This window comes from Plutella xylostella, chromosome 6 (genome assembly GCF_932276165.1).
Source record: "Plutella xylostella chromosome 6, ilPluXylo3.1, whole genome shotgun sequence".
Taxonomy (NCBI): Eukaryota; Metazoa; Arthropoda; class Insecta; order Lepidoptera; family Plutellidae; genus Plutella; species Plutella xylostella.
This window is the reverse complement of record NC_063986.1, coordinates 6,822,349-6,843,620: the sequence shown is the minus strand read 5'-3', so window position 1 is coordinate 6,843,620 and position 21,272 is coordinate 6,822,349. Positions and strand designations below refer to the sequence as shown.

Below are 21,272 nucleotides of genomic sequence, written 5' to 3'. Positions count from 1 at the left end.
CTTTAGGCACAATCTTTAAACACCTAAGTTTCGTTTGCTCAAATTTATGTTCGTCTATACCTATGTATAATCTTCCCAAGTAGCAAAAATATGTGCAATAAAGGTAACGGCCACGTTCCTGTTTTGCTAATATGTGCTGTAAAAGTCCCGTAATTAGTCGAATAATGGTCACGGCAGCGCTGTCTCGACGCGAAAAGGGCACAAATTATACAGCAATTCAGTGCTATGAAAGTCGAGTGATTGTAACCAAGAAGCTTATATAGTAGGTTAAAAGTCGAGTACAAGTAAACTGTACCCAATTTAGGGTTGTCATAGCAATTTTGTTGCAGCTTCTACACTAAGGGTGCAGTAACAGCGATGTGGTGCTCATTAATCGACTAATAAGTAGAATAATAGCTGTCGAGTTGCTACAACTCTTCATTTTTGAGGGATAAATGCAACAAAATTACTTTTTCCCCACTATTTAGCTGAATTTTAGTCACACTGTTGCAGAAAAATATATGGAAGAAAATCTGTGGATTATTGTGACTGATCTATCGTAATGACTGATTACAAAAGCATAAAGGTAAGTAAGTCTCCATTAATAACTAAATGAGTTATTACTAGTGCAATTTCTATTGTTGCATTTTACACATTCGTATACGAAAAATCTTAGGCGCATTTAACTTTATCGATAAAGTAATAGGAATTCTTTAACATATGTTTAAGGGCTACGTTAAATCTTTCTTAAAAAATAGTAAATATGGTCAAAATTAATTAAATAAATTATAAAAATAAAATAATAGCCATGTTTGTTCGTATATCGCTATTACAGCACTATTAATCGATTTTTGATGCAATAATAGTTACAATGTTGCACTTATAGCAAAACAAGCAGCCATCATGAAATAAATTTAGGGTTCCTCAATGCAAAATCCTTAGCTTGACTAACCCGAATGTCATTTGATGTATTTTATTAAATGTAATTAATTAACGATTGGTTCATATTTGCTTCATTTCATACTTAATGATAAATTAGCAACTATATAATTATAAAAAAAACTTCATTTTCTTCACACGATGAAAAATTTATAAATTACATTGATTTTCAGAATAGAATATAGCAAACATTTAAAAGTGATTGATTGATTGCAAAGCAAGCAAGTATACAACTTGAATAAAGCAGAAAAGTTACTAATCACGCTTTTTTTCCAGAATGGTTTTCAAGATTGTGCAGACAATTGAGAAGGGAGGATATGTTTTATGGACCGAGACACCAGGCCCACGATTTCTTCAGTTGTTTTCTGTGGAACAACGGAACCACTTGACGTTTCGGCCATCGCACTTGACGAATTTTGAGACAAATACTTTGTTTGAACCTTAGTTTGAATTTTTCCGTATCTTTGTTTTAATTTTCTTTTTTAATTTCCATGACTTGTAATCCATTTTATCACGTAATAAAAAAATGAATGTGCAATGGAATTATTTATTTGCTTGTCACATTAAAATACTATAAACTGTATAAACGTAACCAAAATGCTGTTACTGAATTATTTATCGAATTAATGTGCCATAAGAGCATTTCAAATAGTATGTGAGCTATTACAGTTATTTGAGAGCTTTTATTCGAAATGTCGATTAATGAAGCTATAAGAGTTACAATGATGCAGTATAGTAAAATAAAATCTTTTATTCAGCAAATTAGATCCAAATAATACAATGATGAGTAATAGTTCTATAATAGCAACCTGAACAATCAATAAGCGAATTAATAACTCTTAAAGCTCTCTTTCAGCACTAATGTGTGCGTTAAATAAAATAAAGCAGCTTTTATAGAAATGTCGAATAAACGGGCTATATAGGTCGAATATAGGTCGAGTAGATGTGTATTCGACATTGTTACAGCGCAAATTAGATAAAAATGCTTATTAATAGCTGTACCACTTTTATGGCACAATCTAGTAAAATTTCAGCCATTAATCAATACTTATTCGATTTTAAGTGCTATAAATGGGCCCTTATTCGACCATTTTGCTTGTTGGGTTGTTTCTCCTAATGTTATCTTAATAAATAATATATTAAGTATGTAGTAAATGTACAAATTGTGGTATTTTTCTCCTACATCCCGAAAATCACGATATTGTATGATAAAAAAATCGAAAGTTAACGACCAATATAATTATTACAAACCCCATGAGATCGAAGCCTAAAAATAGGTGCGACGACGAGCAAAGCGAGGAGGAGCGTGTTAGGTGCACATGTTCATCAAAACCAAAGCGGAGTGCAGCGAAGCGGAGCGGAGCGTTTTCCAAACAGCGGAAACAATACAAGGCACCAGTTTGCGCTATGTAGGGAGACGCTCCGTCAAAGTTAAAGCCAAACGAATATAATTACTTTGTATAAACCTATGCCATAGCATTATTAGGCTATTCAAGATTTGGCCATACCATTATTAGGTAATATTAGGCCATACCGTAGGTAATTCCCCTTTTAATTTGGAGCGCCGCACTTAATAAAATGGATACAGGGACTAAAAAAATATATTATAGTCTCAGATGTCCAGACTCGTATTGAAAAAGTGCCCAGCCCAAAAAGGTTTGTGATCTCTGATTTGTCTAAAATTGATAACTGTCAGAATTCCGTAAGATTACTAATAACAGTGTATACCCACTTGAGTACAAGGCCCATAAATGTCGCTACCATACAGTGGAGGTTTCCAAGAGGTACTAATATAACCAAATAGGTAACAAGTGGTGGAAGCCCGTTATTTAAAAATCAAAGATAAGGAACTACATTTACATTTTTAGTGATACTCTCTGAAATTTCTTATTGAAATTCCAGGAACACATGGAAGTACATACTTAGTACTTATTACTTCAATGCTGGCACATACATTACTACTCCTTTTATTCACAACACTATATACTTTCTCTATATTGCCAAAGCCGAAACACGAATTCATCGTTGTACGACCATAGGTCTCGTCGATCAACAAAAAAAAAGATGGTGATTCTGTTGGGATGCAGTGTCCAGGCGCGTAGGCGGCCCATTTATTAACAACACGGGATATTCAATAAAAAGAATACATGTATGAATCAACAAATTTATTGTAATTAAATTATGTACGTGAATACCTCCTGGTTCGGAGGGAGGTAAACGCCTACATGCACATACTCCAAAGTTTCAACTGTAAGTAATTATAGGACCTGCTAACATAATTAAGAGCATTCTCAATGCGGCTAATTTTTAAGGCAAAATGAACACATTTTGATACATAGTAAAGTGAATCCATTTTGCTAACTAAACATAAACACACAATTTTGAAAAATAATGTAAACATAAAATAGTTTCTCAAAGAAATGTAAAAAAATGTCACAAAATAATAAAAAAACATGCCTTACTTACAGTCGTAGTCATAAAATGTATATCTTGTTCCAAATTAAAGGGTCCCTGCTAACTGTAATTATGAAATAAAAGTAAAACGTCATTTAAATCTACATAACCACGACTGTAAACCTAAAAGGATAAATTCATAATGAATTTAGCATTGATTTATTAACACTACATTTTAGGTTCAAAAAACATATCAAACATGTAGTCACAATAGCAATTACCTAACCTTCATATATATGTTTCAAACTGAAACATGCAGGTACCAAATTTCTGAACACTGATATTATCATAAAATTTATTGATATCTCTAAAGCACATGTCGCTGATGGTAAGTCAATATCTAGTTGCAAATAATCAACAATAACAAACATGCTATGCTACAAAAACTTTGGCATAGGAAAATCTGTTTCTTCATCAAACTGTAATTATGTACTATAATATTATTTGTCTACACTTCCTTGAGAAGAAATTAATAAATAGCGATAAGTAGTAACATTTCTATAAATGTCCTTAATTCAAACAATACTTGGCTTACATAATTTGCTGTGAAAGTGAACAATATAAACTGTGTCCTATTGCATGAAAAGCTTTAAACATTAGGTACTTGCAAACATTTTTACAATAATTTTTACTTATACTAAATACAGCAAAATAAAATAAGGCAATTTCCTACTGATAATTTACTGGTATCTTCCAGATTCAATACCTTGCGCAAGCGCTCATGATTCGAGTCCACAAAAGCCGTAACTATGAATTTGTATCTGTTTAAAATTGAGATCAAAATAAACGCGTAATATTATTTGGTCCAATGTTTAAGAAGTAAAGAATAATTTTAATGCTTTCTTGCACTCGAGTCAAAAGCGTAACTCTCATATTTGGCTCAATCATGTCCCATACAAAATTATTATAACTAGACCTTCTTTATATCCCATCTAATAGACTATATTGATAATTTTATATTACACTCGATACATTAACTTAGTGCACTTAAATAGCTTCGGTCTCGAACTGGGTTCCTCTCGATATGATGAGGTTCCCGTAGGTCTCTTCCTGCTCCAGCTTCAGTACCTGGTGCTTCTTCAGCACCAGCAGACTGTAGAACTTCTGGGCCACCTGCGATCAAACAACATTACATTAAGTTTCTATTAACAACATTTTTGAGGGAATTACTTGATGGTTGGCGAATTTTCTTGCGGTAGGAGACAGTGGCGGCTGCACCTCAAGTGCGCCCGTGCAACGCACTACCATTTAAAAACCTTCTAAATATGTACCTTCCTTCTTCTTATACCATACTAGGTACGTGTAAAAAAAACTTCACAAAAAATACCAATATAACAACCGTAATACCTACCCTAAACAGAAATTACATAAATCTGATTATCGTTACGAGTTAAATTAAATCGAGCTGGCCTATTTTGATTTCTACTGCGAAAGAATTAGATCTTATTTTTGCTTGAACAAAAACGGCCTCGTGCGCTCGGATTGTCGCACGGAGCGAGCTCCTACATGTAGTATGAAACAGGATGGAAATCGCCCGGCGCGTGAGACGGAAGATGCTCAGTACAAACTGTATGCAGTTCTAGGATAAATTCGTGCGCCGCACGCGACCGGAAATTGCCGAAATAATACGAATGACGCCACGGGAGGTGCGGGCGGCGGCCTTGAGTCCTTGACTTGACCGGTGGCGTGACCTACGAACGATGCACTTGTCATGTCATTATTCATTATTGTCAGTTTCACCTTTCGCGCGCGAATACGTAATTAATTTGCAAATTACTTATTTACTAAGAAAGTAGTAAAGATTTCGTGAGTGTGTATGTGTGTGTGTAAGTGAAAATGAGTGCAAAATACAATATTGACTTCGTAAAAAGCAATAGGACATTGCAAAATAGAGTGGACATTAAATCTGCTAGGCCGCCTCGGCCTTTAGTGCAAAACAAAAAATGAAACTTATAAGTACCTACCTGAATTTTCAAAAGTGAAATGTTCAATAAAAAGAAATGGTTATGTGGATGTGAGAGACTAAATGCGTTATTTTGCTTTCCGTGTGTTGTTTTCGTTTCGGCGGAGAAGCTATTTCGCGTCAATAAATAAGGTAAAAATATACTTATAATTTTTTTACTTCTAATTGTAATAGTTAATCTATTTTTCTCCAAAAAATTACTAAACCCATAAAGTGCACCACCGGGTATCTGAGGCACCAGCCGCCACTGGTAGGAGACAAGATCAGGGGAACCTGTAGTAGTCGCCTCTCGGCTCATTGAACTAACTAAAAGGAGGCTGGATGCAAAAATGGAGCCCCCCGAGTGACATATCAACTGTGTCTTGAACACAACCAGCCTCTGACTCTCTGGAGCCGTCCCTATATTGCACGGCCGCCGCGCAAGCCAATTGAATGTTTGATGTTTTGTCGCGCGCAGTCGAAACACGGCTTGAGGTTGTGGGTTGGCACGAGTCGACTGAATATTTTGACCAAAGCTAGTCCGAGTCTACTATACTACGAGCAGCTTCAAGCATACCTGTTTCCTGAGGTTGTGGGTGGTAACGAGTCAACTGAATATTTTGACAAAAGTTTGCCCAGGTCTACTACAAGTAGCTTCAAGCATACCTGTTTCCCGAGATCGTGCGTGCAGATCTAATAAACGAAGCTTGAAACATACCTGTTTCCTAAGGTTGACGGTGGGCACGAGTCGACTGAATACTTTGACTAATGCTCTCTATAAGACGCATACCTGTTTCCTAAGGTTGTGCGTGGGCGCGAGGTCGCGGAATGCGAGGCGCTCGGCGGCGGCTAGGCGCGGCCGCATCACGGTGAACAGCTGCGCGGCGCGGCGGTTCAGTTCAGTTCTACTACAAGTAGCTTCAAACATACCTGTTTCCTAAGGTTGAGGGTGGGCACGATTCAACTGAATACTTTGACTAATGCTCTCTATAAGACGCATACCTGTTTCCGGAGGTTGTGCGTGGGCGCGAGGTCGCGGAAGGCGAGGCGCTCGGCGGCGGCGAGGCGCGGCCGCATCACGGTGAACAGCTGCGCCGCGCGGCGGTTCAGCACGCGCTCCTCGAACTGCTCGTCCGTCTCGCCGGCCTCGCGCTCGTTCTCGTCCGTCTGTGAGAATGGACATTTATTAGATAGATAGAATATTCTTTATTTGTACACACACACACATAAAAGAAACTTACATAACTTAAATACTATAAACTATGTACAAAAATGGCGGTCTTATCGCTTAAAGCGAATTTTTCAAAACAACCTTAGGGTGGAAGGATATTTTGATTAAAGAGGGGTGAAGTGTACTAAAGAATTAGTTTAGTTTTCTGGCACATAAGTTATATTATTTGCACAATAAAGAGTTAAATAAGTGCCACGCTCTCGTGGACGACCGCAAATGCGATGGACCGACGATATAAGGAAAACAGCTGGCAGCAAATGGATAGAGATAGCCCAAGATCGTTATAGTGGCCTAGACTGAAGAAGGTACCTTTGAGGTAAAAAATGGCTAAGAAGAAGAAGTGCCAATGCAGCAAAATGATGGATTTCCATCAATTTAGGTATCTTTGCACAGGACGGGGTGAAAGAGGTGACAAAAATCTTGCATCGCGCTCTCTCACATCGCGCAGCCTCGGGAGCAGGTACGACCGAAAACTTTTGGCTGTATTAGGCTGTCTTTCAATCATAAGTAGCGCTAAGCTTGAAAGCAACACAGCTTCTTGTCGTCAAGAAACTAAATGAAATTTTCGTATTTTGTAGGTGATAAATATAAACTTACATTTTCAACACTGGGTGGAAGGTCGTAGTCATGCTGAGGGCTGTGGTGGCCGTCGTATCCCAGGTTCGTCATTTGTAAACCGGACTGTAAGAAATAACAACGATATCAGTATGTATACGCTTGGGTCGAAGGTCCTTTCTATAGATAGATGCCCATGATCCCTCCATCCATTCGCTCTATGGTCTCTTATCATTCCATCATGGTATCGAGCCACGACTGAGTGAATGTCATTGCATGTCCGTAAATGAGGCGTTAGTTCACATTATTGTCACGCGCTTAGGACCTTGAACATTGCTGCGGGTTATAGCGTAAAAATTGCTCTACTGAATTTTAGATAACTACCGTGACTAGAGTGACGTTTGCATGCTGTCAATATGCGCCGTTATGATCTGCTATGCACTGCTACACATAAACCTCTCCCAAAGAGCGCCACAACTCTTCTCCTTCCTCGGCCTTCCTCATCCTCCCAGCCGTTTCTGATGACAGGCTGATGATGTCTGCTTCGACTGCCGCCACGGTTGGTCAACCGCAGTGGGCCGCACTGTACCTGGTAGTGGTGGTCCCGGGGCGCGCCTCGCTCCAGCAGCGGCTCGGCGCCCGCCAGCGCGTCCATGCCGTGCTGCATCATCACGTCGTGCTGGAGACCTACGGAACAGTGGGTTTTTAGAGAAGCAGTCTCTTATCAATGTTTAAAATAATGCTGTCATCGTTTAAAGGAATAGAGCCCCTACCACAGGCTAACGTGGTAATATGCTAGCGTTGTACGATACTACATTTTTTGATACTACACAAACATATCTAAAAGAACAGCGCCAACGTAGTCACTTTTGGAACTAACAAATTTGCCTTAAATTTTGACAGTGACAGTTGACGATACGAATCGTTAAAGGAGGTTAGAAAATCTTGTAATCGCTCCACTGATTGACTGAATATTCGCTCATTGTAGCCACGTACGAGTAACAAATAGCATATTCAGCTTGATAGAACACCCGATTATTTATCGGAAATGAGAGATGATCTTTACCTGCAGGAGTCATGCCGCCGTGTTGCAGTCCAGCCGGGGTCATGCCGCCATGGTCCAGCCCTCCTGGGAAATAATTAACACAAGATTCACGTTAATTTGCGCCATGGAATGATCGACGGAGTGGGCCAATACATAGGGAGAACTATAGCTTATTTTGTATTTGAAAATTGCCCCATACATTCAATAAAGCAAACGCAATAGACACTATTTTTACGTACCCGGTGTCATGCCTCCATGGTACGGCGTCATACCGCCATGATGCGGGGTCATTCCTCCGTGGTGTGGCGTCATACCGCCGTGATGCGGAGTCATGCCTCCATGGTGTGGGGTCATGCCTCCATGGTGTGGGGTCATTCCCCCGTGGTTGAGGCCTGCTGGGGTCAATCCGCCAGCCAATAGGCCTCCGGGCGTCATGCCGCCGTCTACCAACCCTGGAGTCATTAGTCCTGAAATAATAAGAAAGCTCAATCAATATACTTCTTAATAAATAATTTAATATTGTAGGTATTTATATTGTTGACCATTTACATATTCAGACCAATTTATCATAATGTAATTATAAAATTTTATCAGAAAGTCCTATCATTCCATTTGTAAATCAATATTTTAACTCTGCATTGATGCATTATTACGGGTACAAAAAACACCAAATACCCACTTTCACATTAACAAACATACCGGGAGTATTGAGCGCGAGGTCGAGATGCGAGTCCCCGTGCTGCAAGCCAGCCGGGGTCATCCCTCCATGCGCCAGCCCGGCTGGGGTCATGCCTCCATGCGCCAGGCCGGCAGGGGTCATGCCACCGTGAGCCAGCCCTGCTGGGGTCATGCCGCCGTGAGTGAGCCCTGCGGGAGTCATGCCGCCGTGGGCCAACCCGCCCGGGGTGAGGCCGCCTTGGAGCAGCGTGCCGGGGGTCAGTGGTCCCAGTACTCCCGGGGTCAGTGGTGGCCCGAGAGAACTTAGCATGCCTGGGGGGATAGGTGTGTGGTTTAATTTAGTTTACGTGGAAGTACCTTGATTTACATTTACAAAATGGGGTATATTTATACTATGGTGGATACTTTTATACCAAATGCATTGTAAATAGGTAAGTACAGCTATACTTTTTATTCTGTTTCATTTTAATCGCATCTATTAATTATAATATATCGACAGACATAATGTACTGATGAGAGAGGAATACCAATTCTTTCTTTATGGACTTAACATCGTCGTAAGGGCTTTGGAAGTTTTTTTGTTTGAGTATATTTTAATAGGATGTTATAATTACAACTTAAATAAGTACTTTAATAAGCATAAATATACTTAAATCATAAGGGGAAAAATGATAATACCTGGGGTGTTGGGTGCCTCGTCGACATCGCTGCGCGGCGTCGCGTAGCCGGGCGTGGGGGGCCGCTCCGAGTGGTCTAGCCATGCACCAGGTGATCATGTTAGTTGTGATTGTGAACTGTTATTGCTTAGAGACTTGGGAGTATGCATAAGTGCTCGGAAATTTGATAGTTGTTAAGAGAGAGTGTACCCAGAGGAAGACTAATCACCAAACGCCACAGTTTTAATGAATGAATGCTATGAATGAAAATCAGTGTTCTTAATCCTTGTGTGTGAATAGAATAAAATAATTTCGTTAGGCTAGATTGAGTAATATTCCTCTGTACTTAATCGTGATCATGATAGTTATCAAAGGGGAGACAACATTAATTGAGATAAAGGGTTTAATTTATTTACACATTCCCTCAAACCGTTAGATGACATAAGGCAGAAAATATACAACACGCTTTTCTTTAGAATTGTAATATTAGTATAGTTATAGATTAAACTTTATTTACAAGTTCTAATATTCAATTGAAAATCCATTCAAGAACATAGTAATTGAACTCAGTGATTAATTAGCAACATAGAAAATGAACCAACTTCCATGGCAGTGCAATGAATGAAATGTAAAGCTTTGTACAAAGAGTTTTCGCGCTAAACTGCTGCTTATGCTTACCGACTGAAGGTTCGTAGTCCTGTGGCATGGGAGTGGGCATGTCCATCTCGATGGGAGCCACGGAGGGCGGCGCTACTGATGGCGGCGCCGGCGTCTCTGGCGGGGCCAGCTGGGGACGAAACATAGTCATGAGATTGATTTTCCTTTGAGAATATGAATATGTTAATGTATAAGTTTTTAAACGTACCTACATGTTAGTAATGTAATTTTTTACATAATGCAGCACCACAAGTTATGCAGGAGATAGTGTTGAGGTGCTTTTTAGGAAACGCCTATGTATAGATTTATAAACGGTAGACTATAGTTGGCTGATGACAAGTGCCACACAGACGAGGCACAATGTTTAGCACTCGTTAGGAGATTCTAATAACCTAGAATGGATTATTATTGTGAGATAGTTTCAGTGATAGATTAGTTGCAGAAAGAGACTTTAAACTAAATAGTTGCTTTGCAGCATACGGACAGAAACAAACTTAGATGCAATACCGGCATTAGCTTTATGTTTCTATTCTGCAACTCGGCCACTCGCTTGCACATACCTCCTCTATCTTCCGCTTGCGCGCGGGGCGGCGCGGCGCGTCGTGGTCGGGCCGCGCCTGCTCCGGCGAGCGCGTCTCCGCCTCCTCCGGCTCCGCGCGGTTCGTCATGTTGCGCTGGTATTTCTGAGATATGGGGGAAGAGTTAAAATGAGAAAAGTTAAATGTATTTAACGTTGATATCGTGGGCAGCTAACATAGTATTGTTGCTAACAGATAGATAGATAGATAGAATATTCTTTATTTGTACACACACACATAAAAGAAACTTATATAACTTAAATACTATAAACTATGTACAAAAATGGCGGTCTTATCGCTTAAAGCGATTTTTTCAAGACAACCTTAGGGTGGAAGGATATTTTGATTAGATCTAACAGACTTGTATTCTCTTGGATAAATAGCCAAGGTCGATTTCGTCGGATACGCCGACGCGTCCTGTCTGTCTTGTACTGTAAAACGATGTACAAAATAGACAGCATCCAGACCAGATGGACCAACAATGTTAAGACTGGAAGCCGGTAATGGCTGAATGAATATAGCCGATTGCAGACGTCAGTCATGGTGATGATAAAACCAATATATTTACTAAAGTGTTTAAATACATAACTATCAAGCTATTTTAATCACATTTATTAATACAGGCCAGCCATTATTAATAGTGCCCGCACTTATTAAATGGCCCGTAACACATATAAGAAACAATATCCACAGTTACCTTGAACAGCACCCTTGACGGTATCGGCCTGGCAGGCAGAGTGAACAGTTTCTCCACCCCTCCAGTCTCCTTCCAGTGCATGAGGCGTCTGGTCGGCGGCGCCAGGTCCAGAGTGGTGACGATGTCAGACGTGTTGCTCAGCTGGTTCTTCATCTCTTCACCGGATATGTTCTTCACCTCGTCCACTATAAGCTTGCGCTTACGTTTGGTTTTTGTTATGCCTGTTGGGGGTTTTGATTGTTAGAAGGTGGGATGAAAAAGGCTGATGGGGAAGGTGGTAATGTGTTGTGGGAAGTGACGCTGAGGAATTTCAGGACTTACTTTTTATTCAACACAATAGGAGGCAAAAAAGTCCTTTCTTTGAGATTAGAGCTACGATACTTAGACAGGTGCCAGCACAAAGACTCCTCCCATCGTTGGTAGTAGAATGACTGATAGTGTATTGCAAATTAGACCTTATATCCTACTCGTCAAGGTGCTTTGAAGGATGGCAACGTCTACCGGCGGCGACGCCAGTGCGAATGATTCCTCACCATTCTAAAATAGCATAAACTACCACAGGCCACGACACTGTATTGCCAAATAAACTTTATAACGTTACCTTTAAGCACGGTGGGGTCGACGGGCGCGAGCTCGAAGGACTCCACATCATTCTACACTAGCATGAACTACCACTGGCCACACGACACCATAATACAGTGATTGTATTGCAAATTGAACCTTATAACCATACCTTTAAGCACGGTGGCGTCCACGGGTGCGAGCGCGAAGGACTCCTCGTCGTTCTGCAGCAGCGTGGTATTGTCGTGGTCCTCGTCGTATTACAAACTGAACCTTATATCCTACACATCAAGGTACCTTTAAGCACGGTGGCGTCGACGGGCGCGAGCTCGAAGGACTCCACATCATTCTACACTAGCATGAACTGTAATACAGTGACCGTATTGCAAATTGAACCTTATAACCTTACCTTTAAGCACAGTAGCGTCGACGGGCGCCAGTGTGAAGGACTCCTCGTCATTCTGCAGCAGCGTGGTGTTGTCGTGGTCCGGGTCGCATTACAAACTGAACCTTATGTCCTACACATCAAGGTACCTTTAAGCACGGTGGCATCGACGGGCGCGAGCTCGAAGGACTCCACATCATTCTACACTAGCATGAACTGTAATACAGCGACTGTATTGCAAATTGAACCTTATAACCTTACCTTTAAGCACGGTGGCGTCGACGGGCGCGAGTGCGAAGGACTCCTCGTCGTTCTGTAGCAGCGTGGTGTTGTCGTGGTCGGGGTCGGCCGGGTGCTCCGCCGGCTCGGGCGCCTCGTCCGGGACGCCCGGCACTGGGTCCACCTCCTACGGGTAGTATGGTGAGTTAAAAATATATGAGATGAATTGGTGGTCCACCTCCTTGTAGATTGGTGAGTTAAAATTATATATTATATGTGTGACATCTGCTAGCTTCCATCCGTAGATTCTAATCCGATCCGAACCGTTATTTGTTTATAGACAGATTTCGGCATCCATCAGGATTTTAGGGGTCAAACATCGTTACACATTAACTTTGTGCCATTAAAGAATAATCCTAGTGCATACCGATGCCTTAACCCATAATTGGGCATCATGATTATCAATACCATATCGTTTGTAACTTTATACTATTGAAAACCAATGAAAAAAATTAAGTTGAAGGGTGAATAATCAGTGCAACTAGCTCACCATAGGCCTGACGGAGGGCGGGCGCGGCACGGAGGGCGGCGGCATGAGCTCCGCCTCGGGGTCCAGCGCGGGCTCCGGCGCGCCCAGCTCGTGGTGCGGCTGCGGGGATCCCGCCCAGCTGTGGGGAGGGGGGTTTATGTTGTTAACACGGCTGTTATGTAAACGCTCCATAAACTAACGCTAGTAGGCAATTGATCTTTTTATATATATTTTTTTCTTCTTACAACAGTAGAAAAAGCAGCCCTTTCTATTTTCCATCAATGCCCTAAGGGAAACTACGGCAGCGGCACATTACTACTATGCTCCCTCGATCACTCTTTAGTACTTACTGATTTTCTTGATTACAAGTTACAAGAGACACTAACTGACGTCATTTGCATCACTGCCTTCTTCTTAAACTTTTACATCAGTAAGTATTTTATTAGTTTTACAGCACATCTGGGACACACGGGAAGACCCTAAACTGACACTGGCTGTTAATCATGAAGCATTACAATCATTATAATACCTGTGCTGCGGCGAGTCCCCGCCATCCATATGATGGTCGCCCATATCGTCATCGCTGTCGGGCTGGTCGGCGGCGGCGTCGGTGTCCACCACGTTGTCGCGCCCCGCCGCCTCGATCTCCGCCTGCAGCGACTGCGGCGCGGCGGTGGACGGCATGCCGCTGCCGCCGCCGCCGCCGCTCGTGGCGGTCACGTCGCCGAATAAGTCGCCCTCGAATAGACCGCCCGCGTCTGGGGGGAGGATATGATAAGTATGGTTCAGTAACTTGAATTACAATAGTAGCTTTAGGCCAACTGGAGTATGCACTCCAGAGAAAGTCATATATCTCAACAGCTCACTTATGTTAATTTGGTCTAGTAGCTTTTGATGATCTAACTCAACTCTACTCATGTAACTAATCTGAACTGTTACTTCACTGCTACTGTTGTTACTTCATGATGTCTAGCTAATCCTTTTACAACAATGATAACTCCTTTCGAGTTTGACATCAACCGGCCAAGAATATAGGACTACCATGATTGCACTAAAAACTACTAAACAGAATTTCATGAAACTTTGTATACAGGAAGAGCTTAACACACAGGCAACTTTTTAACCCACTATTCCCACTACCAAACCTTTTAAGACAATGCGAAGCTCGCAGTTACATCTATTAACAAAAGCAACTCACGTCCAAAGTCAGCGACATCAGCTATAGTGGCTCCGAAGCCGTCGTCGAGCGGCGCGTGCGGCGCGGCCTCCATGCGGCGCTCGTGGGCGGCCGCCACGCCGCTCGTGCCCGGCACCTCCGAGTCCTTGCCGCCGAGTTCCAGGGATGACCCGTCCGCGAACAGCAGGTTACTCTGGAAGGGTGAGAATGGAGGTGTGAGGTTTGCTGTTGTTGTTCTATGTTCTTCTTAGCTTCTTCGCTTGTCGCCGTGGTGAAAGACACCACGTCTCCTACTAGCTCATTTTAGACATGTTATTTGCCACAAACTATAATTAGGAATTGATATAAAAGCTGGATGAGAATTTCATAAAAATATGATAAAAGAAAGAAGTCCTTGAAAGCTTGTGGACCATTATGGGTTGATGATGTAATTATATACCTACTGAAAGGTATTTGGACTCTGATGAATACGTTCTTTATCATTAACATAAAGATAGATAACAAATCTGATGATGTACCTGTTCCAAGCCCCCTTCATTTCCTATGGCTTCTCGCATGATGTCAGGGTTATCAGTGTCGAAGCCCATGTCTCCAAACCCATCATCATGGGTGACCAAGTTCAAGGAGCCATAGTCCTCTCGCATTGTGATTTCTTCAGCTCGAGATTGATTGAGGGAGAATTGAGCCTCAATGTCCACTTCACTGTAATTATAGTTGAAATTTTAAACTATATGTAATGGCACTAAGAGTCACCCCAGAAAATATGAACATATAGACTTAGACAAAGACCAATACAGCCTACTAGTAGGATTTCTCTTCTAATGACAATCAAGAAAATATTTTATTTGCTACAAAAGTTTTTTCTATTTATGACTATAGATTGAACAGTCATGAGAAGATTAAAGAATATACTTACTTCAGCTCAGGCATGGCAGTGTCAAAGTCATGGAAAACCTCTGGGAGAGTGATGGCATTCATGGCTGCCTCTCGATGCTCCTCGGGTAAATCCACCATCCCAGGCCGAAAGGCCATCTAAAACCAAAAAATATTACATGTAAAAGCTATTATAAAAAACTAAAGAATGAAAACTACTTTGATTCCTAAATTGGTACCCATATTAAGATGAAATAAAATATTATAACTATTATTTAGAAATAACAGGAGAAATGGGTATTAGGTATATAGATACAAATCAGAGGCCTGTCTGTTTTATATTAAACAAAAAGGTGCATAGAATACCTGCCCAAGTTACATATAAACTGATTCTTATGTACAAATGTCTGGTAAGCACCCTGTACAGTGGCAACTTGTAACGCTTATTTAATCCTGACCCTGATAGATCTAAATGCACTGTTTCTACATATTATAATTTTGGAAAACTTGAATACTATACCTTGATCTTTACAAACGCTTCATTACAATCTTGCAGCAGATATTTGGCTTTTCTTGAGTAAATTCTGACAACACCGAGTAGCAAATGGCCAGACGTACGTAAGGCCATCTTCACTTTAGGCTTCAAGATGCCATCAACAGATGTCTCAATGTTGGTCTCGAAAACATGAGCTTTCGTCAGTTTCTTGTCCCAATGGGCCGCCAGCCAAATCTTCGACAGGGGGCCCTTTTTGGCCAGCACAAAATGTGCGTAAAACATTGTGAATTGTACTGGCTCTGACCAGCAGTTACATCAAAGTTTTCCTGAAAGGTAATTGCCGTCATAATTAGAAGACACGTATTGACATTAATATCAAGCATTGGGAAACGAAACATTAATAATAAACACTGTTTATTACTGAAGAACTGAGACAACCATTTGGCGCCTAATCTACAGGTGAACAATTAGTACGACTTTCAATGTTCAGTGACATAAAATTACAACAGTTTTTAGTATGAAAAGTTACGTCTGATCACAGTCTATGCTTTACAAACAAATATATCAAATTTTACCCGACAAAGGTATTAAAAAACAGATTTTCACCTTTCACACACAACGTAAACATGACAACAAATATACGCTTTCAAGATGGCGATCGACGACAAGACAAATGACGAAAAAAACGTACAAAACCGTTGGTTTCGTTCAGAAATTGGTGGTAACGGTTCTACCTTTTTTGGCATAAGATTTTTTTGCCTAATCTCGTATTGCATAGTAACGTTTGGTCAAAGTCTCGTTACGCCGAAAATCGTATGGCATAAATCTCGTTTAGTAAAAAGTTATTTCGCATAACATTGTTTAGCCTAATAATGGTATGGCCAAATCTTGAATAGCCTAATAATGCTATGGCATAGGTTTATACAAAGTAATAATATTCGTTTGGCTTTAACTTTGACGGAGCGTCTCCCTACATAGCGCAAACTGGTGCCTTGTATTGTTTCCGCTGTTTGGAAAACGCTCCACTTTGGTTTTGATGAACATGTGTACCTAACACGCTCCTCCTCGCTTTGCTCGTCGTCGCACCTATTTTTAGGTTTCGATCTCATGGGGTTTGTAATAATTATAATGGTCGTTAACTTTCGATTTTTTTATCATACAATATCGTGATTTTCGGGATGTAGGAGAAAAATACCACAATTTGTACATTTACTACATACTTAATATATTATTTATTAAGATAACATTAGGAGAAACAAGATTATACATAGGTATAGACGAACATAAATTTGAGCAAACGAAACTTAGGTGTTTAAAGATTGTGCCTAAAGAGTTTTAGACGAAACGAGCCTTATGCCACATAAGTCTTGGCAAAGTGATGGTTTGGCCAAAAAAGTTTAGACCATACGAGTTATGCGAAATGAGTTTTGGTCAATAAAGATTATGCCAGATGAGCGGAACCCGGTGGTAACGCAACTTTGCAACACACATGCTTGTGGAAGTTATTATTCTGATACTTGCGAAAACGATATTTTTATTTTCGATATAATATTTTTTTCCGATAGCGATCGTAGTGAGATGTAAATCTTAGACTTCTAAAAGTGCGTAGGTAAAAAACCCAAAACCAGTACAAATACAACGATATCCGCATTGTTCATGTATAGAGTATAGAACGAGTTGACTTTCTGATTAATCTATAGTAGTCTTTGGAGTTGACTACACTCTCAGCCTTTGTACGGATTAACTTTATTCATTTTTCATTGGAATTACAGCTGAACTATAAAGTCCGACGAGGAAGCGAAGGTGACTTGTCCCTTAAGGTACCATTCCGTGCATCACGACTATGAAAATCTATGGCACTGCTGCGACAGACATATAGGGGACAAAATGACAGTCGCGCGCGGCCGACGACGACTGTCGCGATGCACGGAATAGTACCTTTAGCCTGGTAGAACCATGAGATAATGTGAATACACAATATTATTATCATGGACCGATTGCGCCGTAGTAATACAATGCGGACGCACTGCTGCTGCCCCGTGCTAGTCTGGTAACGTAGTTTACCTATTTGCTCAGTAGTCTGCTATGCGCCGCGCCTATTAAGTGCGTACAGACCGACCCAGCGAACGCCCAACGAACGCCCAGCGATGGATATTTATCATACATAATACAGGGCAGATTGCAGCAACGAAGGTTAACGAAACCCGTTCGTTGGCGTTTGTTTGCCTGGTCTGTACGCAGCTTTAGCCGCGTCCGCTAATGTGTCGGCACCTTAAGACTCGTAGCTAGTAGCCGTCCTTGTTCTGAGATCTGGGCCACAGAGCATGTTTCATCGGTTATTTTTTTATGTATGCCGTTATGTTGGCAGCAATGGTTGGTTTTTAGTGTTGCCACAAAATAGAAAATAATCTTCCCCAAAATTTTGGTAATTTTATGTTCATGCAATTTATTTATGTAAAGAATTCTTATATTTCTTTACTCAAGCCTTTTTACCCACTGTCTCAATAACATGAGCAGGATAATTGGATATTTGATCATCATCAGCCAATAATCATCCACTGCTGGACATAGGCCTCTCCCAAGGAGCGCCACAACACTCGGTCCTCGGCCTTCCTCAATCAACCACTACCCGCCACCCACCTAAGGTCGTCAGTCCAACCAAAGCAAAAGGATATTGTAGCTGCCTGACATTGAAAAATTGTTAGATTTAGTTATAACGTAGCTAAGTTGGCAACATTACAGGCTTGACAGACAGGGGAGTCAACATTACGGCATATCTAATATTCTATGAAACGCACTCTACTGTCAAAATTCTCAGTTCTGTCAGTTTTCTTTTCCGATTTGCCTGTGGACCACAAGAGACGTACGTGTTATTTTAATCGTTAAATATTAGTGCTATCTTTATATTTAATGTAATTTTACGGGCTTAAAAGTGATTCTTAAACGTTATTACTTCTGAGTGATTGTGTATTTTACGATAATTAATTCATTAATGTATAATTTTGAACTTGCAGTGTTTTCATATATCAGCATGTTTTACTTCACGGGTTCTAAGTCGCTCCATTTGTGGCCAGACCGATGATGTGACTTCTGATCAATCATTTGATTTTGTTGCTAGGTCTGCCACAGGGTTATCAAGATGGGTGCGTACCGGTATATTCAGGAATTGTACCGCAAAAAGCTTAGCGATGTTATGCGTTTCCTCCTTCGCGTCAGAGTATGGCAGTACCGCCAGTTGACTCGCATGCACCGTTCCCCCAGGCCTACCAGGCCCGACAAAGCCAGGAGGCTAGGATTCCGTGCCAAGCAAGGTGAGAAACTAATAATCTCATTCTAACCTAAAAGTCATAGTTCTTGTGTTTACTGAGTGCTGGTTGATACTTCCTCATTATTGATACAAATGTTGTTTTTAGGTTACGTGATCTTCAGAATCCGTGTGCGCCGTGGAGGCCGCAAGCGCCCGGTCGCCAAGGGAGCCACCTACGGCAAGCCCAAGAGCCACGGAGTCAACCAGCTGAAGCCCACACGCAACCTGCAGTCCATCGCTGAGGTAACGCAACCACATGGTCTTTTGTTTACTAATGCTATTTATAATGCCTGGTGCTCAAGATAACCTATACTACCTAACTGTAAATAGGCGAGGAGAGACACAACAGTGTTGGGTTATCTTTTGATACTTACTGAATTTAATGATGATTTCATGTCATGCACCATTCTGAAAGATTGTGTTGATTCAAGACCTACCTTTTTATATCTGATACACTGCATAACATTTTACTCATTTACTGTTATTGTGTCTCAATATTAATTCTTTCCATATGTTTCTTTCAGGAACGTGTTGGTCGTCGTTGTGGAGGTCTCCGTGTCCTGAACTCATACTGGGTTGCCCAGGACTCTTCCTACAAATACTTTGAAGTCATCCTTGTTGATCCTTCACACAAGGTAATTATTCTAAAATACTTGCCTTATGTATTTCATCAATTTAATATTACTATGATGATTTTATGTCATGCACCATTCTGAGTGTTTGTGTTGATACAAGACCTACCAATTTTTTTTCTGATTCCTACATTCTCCTCTTCACAATACCACCATGAAAACCACAGCAATTCAATTCAACATATTTTACTTCACAGGCTATCCGCCGCGATCCTAAGATCAACTGGATCGTGAACGCCGTTCACAAGCACCGTGAAAACCGTGGTCTCACATCTGCTGGCCGCAGCTCCCGAGGTCTCGGCAAGGGCCACCGCTTCTCCCAGACCACCGGAGGCTCCCGCCGCGCCGCCTGGATCAGGAAGAACACCCTGCAGCTGCGCCGCAAGCGATAAGCATAGACTACGGACTGTCTATGACTTTCTATTTGCTCTTATTGATTATTTACAAATGGAAAGCCAAAGGCTAATAAAAACTATCTTCTAACTTAGGGTTTTTATTGAATTTAAAGACATTTATATGTAGTTGAAAGTTTGGAAATGTAAGTAATATTCTCGTTAATTTTATTTTGCAATTATTGGTGTTAGTGCCGTTTTTTAATGCATCTTTTTTTTATCAGGAATCTGAAGACACCGTCGAACTCTACAGTCTACACATTTAAAGGTGAGCATATAAACAAACTCATTATACCTACGCTTTATTTAAATTTCTACATACTTTGAATGATGATACAATGCCTAATGATGCGCAACCATGATTACCACGCATTTAAAACTTCCTTGGATGGCTGACACACCTTTAGTATGAAACATAACATTACACTACATACTTCCTCTACAAATACTGATTTGTTGTATATTATTTTTTCAGATCGGGACATTATGCTGCTGTCGTCATATCCAACTTAATCCAGGTAATTATTTAAAACCATAAACACAGTATTTTAGTATCCACATAAGATATCCAAAGTTGTTTCTGTTACTTATTAAAATACATTTGTATTAATAAAATAACAAGTTTGGAAATATTAAATTTCTTGTCTAGGTGAGGATATTGTTAATTACATTTTCAATACGCCCCAATCCGGCAAGGCACATAAAAATCTAATAATTATGTAAGCAAAATCATATGAGACCACAATGCGGAGTTGGTACTAATACAAATTGTTATTTTCTTTTACAGATGTGTCTACTACTGAAAAAAGCGCAAAAATCGATCGAGAAATGCTATTTACTGGAGCAGTAGGAATCCCACTTTTAGGTAAATATTCCTTCATGATTAGTTATATTTTATCCAAAGTTGTTTCTTTCCCTTATTAAAATACTAATTGTGTTAATAAGATAACAAGTTTGGAAATATTAAATTTCTTGTCTAGGTGAGGATATTGTTATTCACATTTTCAATAAGCCCCAATCCGGCAAGGCACAAAATGAAAAAAGCTAAACTTGAATAAACACTACCAAAACGACAAAACTAATGTGACATTCTCTTTTACAGATATTTGAGAATGCTGCTCACTACGAAGCTTCGTACGACCATAAGTGATTTATTTAAGTTCTATTTATATATTATAACATGATCTCTATTTAATAAACATATCATAGTTTATTGCTGGATTTTATTTACATTTATTGATTTGGTTAATAGTGGAGGTTTATAGAAGCTACAGGAAGCATGCTGGCCAC

General features: G+C 40.5%; 2 protein-coding genes and 1 long non-coding RNA gene across 6 annotated transcripts; 2 read left to right on the top strand and 1 right to left on the bottom strand.

The window, feature by feature from the left end:
* The first annotated feature begins 68 nt into the window (after positions 1-68).
* Positions 69-1,456, top strand: LOC125488709. The gene is made up of 2 exons (XR_007266430.1): positions 69-565; positions 1,195-1,456. It is a non-coding gene; the product is annotated as an uncharacterized LOC125488709 (long non-coding RNA).
* Positions 1,457-3,068: 1,612 nt separating this feature from the next.
* Positions 3,069-16,372, bottom strand: LOC105382496 (double-strand-break repair protein rad21 homolog). 4 transcript variants are annotated; one of them, XM_048621948.1, is made up of 20 exons: positions 16,258-16,372; positions 15,676-15,977; positions 15,199-15,314; positions 14,801-14,984; positions 14,304-14,475; positions 13,635-13,863; positions 13,127-13,244; positions 12,619-12,763; positions 11,412-11,632; positions 10,697-10,819; positions 10,158-10,266; positions 9,502-9,576; positions 8,968-9,135; positions 8,845-8,937; positions 8,385-8,612; positions 8,167-8,229; positions 7,690-7,787; positions 7,143-7,226; positions 6,317-6,481; positions 3,069-4,485 (listed from the first exon to the last, which is right to left on the bottom strand). In XM_048621948.1, exons 2-20 carry the CDS (start codon positions 15,931-15,933, stop codon positions 4,360-4,362), a joined length of 2,775 nt encoding a protein of 924 aa, XP_048477905.1. In that variant the 5' UTR covers positions 15,934-15,977; positions 16,258-16,372; the 3' UTR covers positions 3,069-4,359. The 4 variants fall into 4 exon arrangements, with proteins under 4 accessions (XP_048477905.1, XP_048477903.1, XP_048477904.1 ...); XM_048621946.1 differs by having other exon boundaries at positions 8,845-9,135; XM_048621947.1 differs by having other exon boundaries at positions 8,845-9,135; positions 16,227-16,312.
* Positions 16,373-18,769: 2,397 nt separating this feature from the next.
* LOC105382446 (60S ribosomal protein L15) lies at positions 18,770-20,073 on the top strand (the record flags this gene model as incomplete). Its single annotated transcript, NM_001309080.1, is given in 4 exon segments — positions 18,770-18,962; positions 19,065-19,201; positions 19,483-19,593; positions 19,788-20,073. Coding segments are annotated over 4 exon segments (615 nt in total). The 3' UTR covers positions 19,983-20,073.
* Positions 20,074-21,272: the final 1,199 nt, after the last annotated feature.